General features: G+C 33.8%; 1 protein-coding gene across 2 annotated transcripts; it reads left to right on the top strand.

The window, feature by feature from the left end:
* Positions 1-458: 458 nt before the first annotated feature.
* On the top strand, positions 459-6,783 carry LOC122290786 (putative axial regulator YABBY 2). 2 transcript variants are annotated; one of them, XM_043098424.1, is made up of 6 exons: positions 459-890; positions 2,936-3,055; positions 3,547-3,646; positions 4,020-4,068; positions 4,267-4,342; positions 6,432-6,783. In XM_043098424.1, the coding sequence occupies exons 1-6, from the start codon at positions 819-821 to the stop codon at positions 6,558-6,560; spliced, it is 546 nt and encodes a 181-aa protein (XP_042954358.1). In that variant the 5' UTR covers positions 459-818; the 3' UTR covers positions 6,561-6,783. The 2 variants fall into 2 exon arrangements, with proteins under 2 accessions (XP_042954358.1, XP_042954360.1); XM_043098426.1 differs by lacking the exon at positions 459-890 and adding an exon at positions 2,498-2,680.
* The last annotated feature ends 2,297 nt before the right edge of the window (positions 6,784-9,080 follow it).

Genomic DNA, 9,080 nt, shown 5'->3' with positions numbered 1-9,080 from the left:
ATAACTGTCAATGCTAAATTAGTATTGAAATCAAAATTTTAAAATTTAAATTTTTAGACAACCTTAGACAAAAATTCGGTTACGATATCACTACACTTCTCTTAAAAGAAGAGGTTTGTCCCCAAAAATCAAAAAAACAGTTAAAACGTGAAATCACAACAAAAAGCCACAGGAAACTTTGGTTGCAAAAATTGTAGAAAAAAAGAAAAAGAAAAAAAAATCTATCCTAAACAGAAAGGATAATAAATATTAGATTCTGCAGTTTGACAAAACGAAAAAAAGATGACAAAAATTTAAAGTACGTCTCTCGTCCCTAAAAATAAGTAAACTCTCTCGTCCCTAAACATGTAAAGCTAGCATTAATGTCTCGCCCCCCTCGTCCGCTACAGAAAGCCAGGATTGTTAGGGATGGGTCACTCCCACCCACTCATTCTCTCAATCATCACACACTTACCCCCACACACCCTCTCTCTCTCTCTCTCTCTCTCTCTCTCTCTCTCTCTCTCTCCCCCATAAATCCGCAATCTACCTTTCCTATAAACCATCTTTTCCTTCACAATTCAAAAACCACTACCCTCAACCCTACAGTGGACACTTCACTTGTTTTTTTCCGACCAGACTAGTCATATCCTCACCTTTGAGATTTTTGTACCCTTCTCTGTCTCTCTCCTTCTCTCTCTCAAGCATTTTCTTCTCTTTGTCTTTGTACCGGCCCGTCCCATCCACTGGATTACAATCTTCATCTTGTTAACGTTACTTTGTAAAAACCAGTACTCGTCTTGATCTGGGTCAATTTTTACAATCCGAGCACTAAAATTATGTCACTGGACATGATGGCCCCCGAACGTGTTTGTTATGTTCACTGCAACTTCTGCAACACCATTTTAGCGGTAAAACCCTTAATTCTTTCTTTTACATTCTATTCATTCTTTCGGCCTAGACTGCTAAGGTTTGCTCTGTGCCATGTCTTTCCACAGCTGAATTGAACATCGATCGGTTCTCATATTATCGAGATTTATGATTATAATAAAAGCTTTTTGTGGCTAGCTGGCTATGTAGCTATTAAAGCCAATTTGAAGAACTCTCAGCATGCTAGATCGATGAATGATTTGTAGGATTACATTGTATCGATCTCGATTTATGAACTTTCCTTTTTTAGTAAAATTTCCATCGGTTGAAATCCATCATGGATTTGTTTTTTTATTTAATTTTAAATGGAATTAACTGGAGGATACTGGCTCATTTGTTATATTTTATGAGCAATTTTAACTGGGTTTTGCCTCACAGCCTCCAAAAACGCATTAAGATTCCATTCGAAACGAGGAGGAATTGATCGTGTACGGTGGGACTTGTTTGGATGGTGGGATATTGAGCCAATATTATGAAAATCTTGATGATCTTCAGAAGTAACGCAGCAGAACCAGCTAGTTAGAAAACAATTTCCACGCTGACCACTAATTACTGACAGCTAAAGAAGTCAATCAGTATGCCTTCCATATATAGCTTTGGAGGCTATGACTAGGGTTTCAAAGAGCTAGGTACATATTAACTTTGGAGATATATAGCTGGGAATATGTTAGGGTTCTTCCCAATGCCAAAATTTTGGTACAAGTCTAGTCAAGCTGGAGCTTTTTTGATCTCAAGCACCAGCTTTGCATAACTTTAAACAGTTCCAAACTTTCATGCCCTACATTAAATGGCATTTAATTATTACTGTTAAAATGGTGGGTACTTAATCCTCTTTTATCACTGCTTCTCATGATGCACGGCTTCGTCGCGCTCTCTCTCTGTGGCTTGCTTTCTTGGAGGTGGGTACTTATGTTCCCAGCTATGAAGCTAGCTTTATTATTATTATTATTATTTTTGATGGGATACGAAGGGAGCTAGAAAAGTATTATTATGATCGCAAATACATTCAAATTTTTGCGAAGTTTCATGTTTGTATTTCTTGTCGTACAAAGTGAGCGTTTTCCTTTCTTTCCACAAGAATTTGTGGCGAGAGTGGTGCCAAAGAAAATCATGGAAATAGCAAATGCTTTTTTCTTTCATCATAACATCCCTCTTTTGAACTCCTTTTCAAAGCCATTGGCGTTTACCTCTCTCCTACATATTTCTTTTTCCGAAAATCAAACAAAATAAAGAAGCAGAACTGTGATCTTAAACAATGTAAAGGGAAATCAATTAGTCAGCTTCTTCACGATTATGGCGTTAATGGTAGTCATGATCTTTATGGTTTCCGTTCCAGTCAAGTCGTTTTCGTCCCCGCCACCCCCCAGCTCTCTCTCTCTCTCTCTCTCTCTCTCTCTCTCTCTCTCTCTCTCTCTCGCTCTCTCTGTGTAAATCGTATTTTATTACTTTTATAATCTTGCTTGCGGGGTGTCAGCGAACAGAAATGTCAGGACTCGCACCGAAAGGGAAAGAGATATATTACAACAGAGACAGCCTTTAAATAAAGGGCAAGAAGTACTCCTTATAGGTATCAACCATGTGAGCTCCGGGGGTCTCAACATAGTAATTCAACGCATTTTCTCGCCCAGAAAAGATTCCTAAAGAATGAAAAAGATTATGATCCAGTTGAGAGATTTACGCATTAAACCCCCCTTCTCCTCCCACCTTCACCTTCTTCTCGTACATATTTTTCCCACTCTTCATGATCATTTCCCAGTTTCTTCTCCTCCTGGTATGGAGCCGTATAGTCAGTATATGCGACTGTAGATTCTAGCTTCTTGATTTATGGACTAAATACGATAGGTTTTGAGCTGGTGTTTGTAACAAGCAAACTAAAACCGCATAATAAAGCTTTAGAAGCTTTAGAACCTTAGGAAGTTCAAGGGACATTGTAAGACAAGATTAAAGCATCAAAACATGGTTACATTTCTGAAGATTGCAAGTTTCGATGTTTTGTTTTGTGTTAATTCCATTTGGGTTTTGGCAGGTAAATGTTCCATGCAGCAGTTTGTTCAACATTGTAACGGTTAGATGTGGGCATTGTTCTAATTTGCTGTCAGCTAATATGGGAACATCGCTTCAAGCCGTTCCTCCTCAAGATCCCCAGGTATATATTCCGATTCTTTTGGCATCCTGAGTGGGAAATTTCTATATATGAGCTAAGTCTATACATAGGAATGGTAAAAGATCAATACAAAACCAGGAAATTATAATTTCTTTCAGGTAATTGAGTGAGTGAGATTCATGATAACTCGTCTTACAAGGAAAATAATTGTGATATTTTTTGCTTTTGTTTTCACTGTAGTACTTCCTTGTTTGTTAAAAGATCACAAGATATTGTTCTTTCATTATACTTTGACCTCCCCTCCAATCTTATTGCTTTTAATATGTGATCTCACCTTAATTTCTCCTAAAGTTTCTCTTTTTAGAATGCCCCAAGCCAAGCTAAGTTTTAGTTTTCACTAAGCAAATGTCTCCCTAGCCCAAAACTGAAAAGTCAAAATGGAATGATTCTGTGTGATGTTATAATTAATGGTTCCTTTTTGTTTGGGAACATGATGGTCCAATTAACTATTTATCCTGTTTGAGATGAAGCAGCACCTGAGCCCTGAAGACTGTGGATCATCTTCCAAATGCAGCAAGTTGGCTGCATTTGAGACTATAGAGCATGAACAACCTAGAATGCCTCCCATGCCCCGTGAGTGTCTCTCTTCCTTTATAGATATGCATCTAATGTGCATGCACAAGATATGTATATATATATAAATATATATATATATAAATAGGTATATAATGCACATAAATGTAGTACCCTAGAGTACCGAGTTACTATAACATGTGTCGATGATACCAAAGTTTGAATGCATAGCCAACTACCTAAACTTAGCTTATGATGGATACGTAGACTTTGAAGAAATTAGCTATGTATCTCACCCAACTGACAAAGGCAAATAAGCAGGCAGAATCACTTCATCATCAAACGACTGATCATAATAGGAGTTTTGTGTTTGGCAAAAGTTATAAGCTTAATTAATACTTTTGAATACTGTTGCATGTGTACATCATCACAGCCCCAGAGAAGAGACAACGGGTTCCTTCAGCATATAACAGGTTTATTAAGTAAGTCCAACTCAGTTTATCATCATCATGACCCTTATTTTATTTTTGGGCGCTAAATCTGCCTCCTGATATTCCCTCTATCTCTCATAAACTGACATTGGTTATGATTGATGGTAGGAATTGGAGTCGGTCTGGAAATTGAAAGATTAGCAGCTCTTGATCAGTACTTTACTTGTTATTTGTTTCCGTACCTTTCAGGGAGGAAATCCAAAGGATTAAGGCTAGTAATCCGGACATCAGTCACAGGGAAGCTTTCAGTACGGCTGCAAAAAATGTGAGTTTAGTACTAGAAATTATGTAAATTAACTAATTTGATTGGCTCTAATTATCTCACTGCATTCTTGAAAAATCAAATATAGTTGGGCTTCTATTTCTTTTCCTAGAATAAAGTTCCACTCCTTAATCGAACCAGTCATTTATGGGGGTGACTGTAGTACTATTCATCTTTTCTTTTTTTTCTTTTTTTTTTTTTTCCTTCCTAGCCATCGAGTTTCAATCATATACTGTACCGTGGTCATGGTGATCAAGATATCATTTTGTATCCCAGCATTTATTATCCTTTAAAACTAAAACTCAAAAAAAAAAAAAAAAAACTGGATCTTTGATCTCCTGGTCTATTTGCATGCATGCAGCTAGCACACTCTTATCATGCATTGACACATCACGCAACAAGCCTGCAAGCTGCATTTTAACATTAATGTTGGCGGGCCTTTATCTAATCACATGCTTAATTTGATCTAGACATTAAATTGACATGATCGGTCTTAGCGCCGCGCCTAGCTAGCTAGCTAGGTGCAGGTTAAAGGGCTATTGTACGTGCATGCTGAAGCCTTTGGGTTTGATTCTTATTTCGCCATTAGTAAGTTACTGACAGACGAAAAAAAAGAGAAGTACAAATACAAAAGGAGACTGCATTAATTAATTAATATTCTTAATGTTATAGCTCATGATCATCAATAACATCTTTTATATATATATATTAGGATTAATTAACCAGCTGCATATGTATGGAGTACTACGTACGTATAGCCTAATTAATTAATTCATAAACTCAACAAAAAGAAACTATTGATATTGCAATGAAACTGTCGGGAAGGAAGCATATATCCCATGCCCTAGCCTTACCTAATCTACTTTTAAAGTAGATAGAATCTAGTTTCTTTTACCCCACAATGATGGCAACTGATCGAGGAACAACCTTCCTCTTCTGCGAAATTCCTTGTTATAGTTGCCTAATTTGCATATGCGGTCCCATGCATGCTATCTGCATATAACGTGCTAAACTTAATTACCTAGGTACGGTGCATGTTGATCAGTTCAAATGTTTTAAGAAACAAAGCGATGAGAATGAAAGTCCTTAAATTAAGTTCCCTGTTCAAAATCTATGGTAGATTTTAGAGAGAAAGAGACAATCATGTACACATGATAGACCACATCAAATGTGGTCGGAATCTACTATTGATTTTGGGCATAGATCAATAACCCTGCATATTTGAAGCTTGTTTTTTAGTCATGTACGTATATACGTGCACTATATACGTGCACTAATACGTACTTTGACAGTTAGTTTTTAAATATGCAATAGGATCATTTAGCTTATGGAAACCATCAATATCATAAAAACATCTCTTCGATTTTTTGTTCGAACTTTATCAGGTCCTGAAGTAAGATATAAACATATGATCTGATCATGATGAAGTTGTACGTGTGACTCGGATTCTATCTAATCAAAGTTCTTATATATAAGAACGTCATATGTATTACCTTGTAGAGATACATTTGTTTAATGGAGATTGCCTCAAATGTTTTCACTAACACTGTAACATGAGCTTAAAAGGCAGGCAGGCATGCACATATATCTCATACCATGCATTAAGTATTTAAAAATAATTTTCTCCATTTTGCAATACATGATTATATGAATTATGTTAACATGACTGGCCAATCTTAAAAAATGATCGATGTTCTTATTCTTAAAGAGGATAACATCTAATTAAGTAAAACTCATTGCATTGCTTATAACTATTTCTTCAACCATGCACGCTTGTTTTATGATATATATATATATATATAGTAAGATCAAGACAATAAGAATAGAAGAAAAATAGACACATAAAGTGAGATTGTACATGAGTATTTAGATATTATCGTCTGTGTATGTGAAAATGTTGTGAGCCACATATGTGTTTCTCTCTCTGATCACTTTACATCAAACTTTTCTCTAATTCTAAAAGATCTGATGCCTCTTATAAATTAAGCATTCATGTACATATCTTAAAGATCAAATGAAATATTATAGATAATAATGCAATATCAATAATGTTGTTATGGGTCCTAATAAGAGCATTAATTGTTTTTTTCAGTGGGCACATTTCCCACACATTCATTTTGGGTTAAAGCTGGATGGTACCAAGCAAGCAAAGACGACGTTGGACCAGGCATTTGCAGGATCAGATCAGGGAACTCATGAAAAGTCTAGTGGATTCTACTAAAAGGAAAATGGCATCCTGCGAGTAGCATGCAGCTAGTTTTTCTATGCAAGTACTGAAAAGTATTGAGGTTGATGTTAACCAAACAGCAGGAAGACTCTCCCTCTTAATTAATAGAACCTCCATGGCTCCGTATTATTATATTATATGTGTGTTTACTTTTTGCAACTGCTGATAATTGATGATCATAAGTCCTGGCTGCTATATATTCTTGTGATTGCATTTATTTTCTTGTACTTCGAATCTTTTGACGAACCTTCATATCTTTCGTGTCATTCAAAAATGAGCTATTATTATTATTATTATTATATATAGATGGTGGTGCTCGGTGGCTCCCGCTCTACCTTTAGGCAATTTTTTTTTTTTCAAGTCATTTTTAATACTTTTTAATATTTTTAAAAAAATATAAAACAATTATAATAATATTAAAAAAAAGTTTCTTAATCACCAAAAAAAAAAAAAAAAAAATGCCAGCGGTGACCTCCAACGAGAGCCACTAACGGTGGCCTTAATGTTTTCCATATATATATATATATATGTGTATGTATCATGTATATATATGATTTAAAATGGACCATCTAAGATTATTACTAATTTATGGCTTCTAATTACATTTTTTAAAATTAGACAAAAATAGACACACCACATTAACATATCTATAAATATATATATATATATATATACACACACACATATAGACCCCATTACTTTAAGGGGATGCTTGGGGATGAGACAAAATAAGAATTTAGTAAATAGTAGTGAGATAGTTTGAATTAAATATTTATTAGATTTTGTAAAATGAGAGATAACAAGTTGAATAAAAAAATATTATGAAGTTAATTAAATAAAAATTATTAATATTATTTTTATTATAATTTTAAACTTTTTTTTTACCTTTTGGTTAAAAGTTTGGAAATGTTTTAAAAATATTTGTATTTGACTGATATTTGATATATAAATGAGATGAAAATTATTTTCCAACATTAACCCTAAATACTAGAGTCTATACTGCTCATAGGCTGCATTTAACACTGTGGGCTACAGTGGATCTCTCTCTTTTTGAATTGTATAAGAGAGAAAATTACTACTGTAAGAAACATCAACCCATTCCAAACATGGCCGGTAATCTCTATATATATTCGATCTTTGCTTCTCTTAATTATCATATGTCTGTGTAATTGGATGTTGAAAATTCAATGGAATATATGAAAATACGTACGTACCCTCCCAGCGAGATTTAATATACGTTCAGTAAATAATTATATATATGACTGACGAATTAACATTATTTTAAAAATAGCGAATTAAGAATTATAATGAAAAAGTGGTAAAAACTTAAAATGGGTGTCTGATATTCGGATGAATTTCTCACAAATATTAATTAAATTCGATCAGACTTTGTATTTATCTCATGGCTTTCATCGTCGTAATCCATCCTGCAATCCAACACATGCACCGGCCTGATACAAATTACAGTTCTGACATTGTGCAATCGTATCTGTCACGTTCAGACTTAAAAGAATATATAAATATATAAAATAAATTTAAATACAATTATAAATTATATAAGTGTTGTGTATTTTTTTTTAAAGAAGATCTATTATTTAAAGAATTAATTTTTTTATATAACTTTTATATTTTTTTAATTTTTTAAAAAGAAAAAAACATGTATATATATATATATTTTATGACTATAAATATTCTCTTATATATATATATATGTTATATGATTAAGAGCAATATTACATATAATTGTAGAATTATAAATGATGCGCAATCATTTTGAAAAAGAGTGGAATCTACGATTAAAAAGTTAACTTTTTTTATGTATATTTTATATTAATTTTTTTTTTTAAAATGACCGCAAGTTACTTTTACAACCACAATTATAAATATCATCTCTTTAAGATTAAAGATAGCTAAAAATTAGAATGAAGTTAAACACCGAATTTGATGGCACGAAGTGAAAAGCATGCAGACAGATAGCTAGATAGACGACACGACCTTGTGAAACTGGAAAACAGCTTTTATGAGGAATAGTTTGCCCAACAAAGTCATACAATTTATATTCTTTCAAAACAATCAAAGCTTTGTTGACTGCGGATACCTTGTCAAATCATTTTGCTTTTTAAAAGATTAATATCCTGTTTTCACCCCACCAATACTACAGCTGGTTAATTATATAGTTAAAAGTTCGATTTACCCTTCATTTTATTTTATTATTATAAATTTTTATATAAAATATTTAAAAAAATTTATTATTATTTACAAAATATCAGAAATAAGCTGATATTTAAAAGGCAACTTTAACGGTGGAATTGTGTTAAATGTTAAACCGTAATGTTCCCAACATCTATCGCGTTGCATCTGTCATGCTGACGTGGTAAAAGCCTACTTACTCGCAGTGACAGCGGTGAACACACGGTTGATTTAACAGAAGCAAGCATGATGATAAACATATGGGTCCCGCTGCTCCTGCGTGCACGCTTTCAATCCACTCACACGCACAGTAAAGTGGGAGGA

Source organism: Carya illinoinensis, chromosome 13 (assembly GCF_018687715.1).
Source record: "Carya illinoinensis cultivar Pawnee chromosome 13, C.illinoinensisPawnee_v1, whole genome shotgun sequence".
NCBI lineage: Eukaryota > Viridiplantae > Streptophyta > Magnoliopsida > Fagales > Juglandaceae > Carya > Carya illinoinensis.
This window is presented reverse-complemented; position numbering and strand designations above follow the sequence as displayed.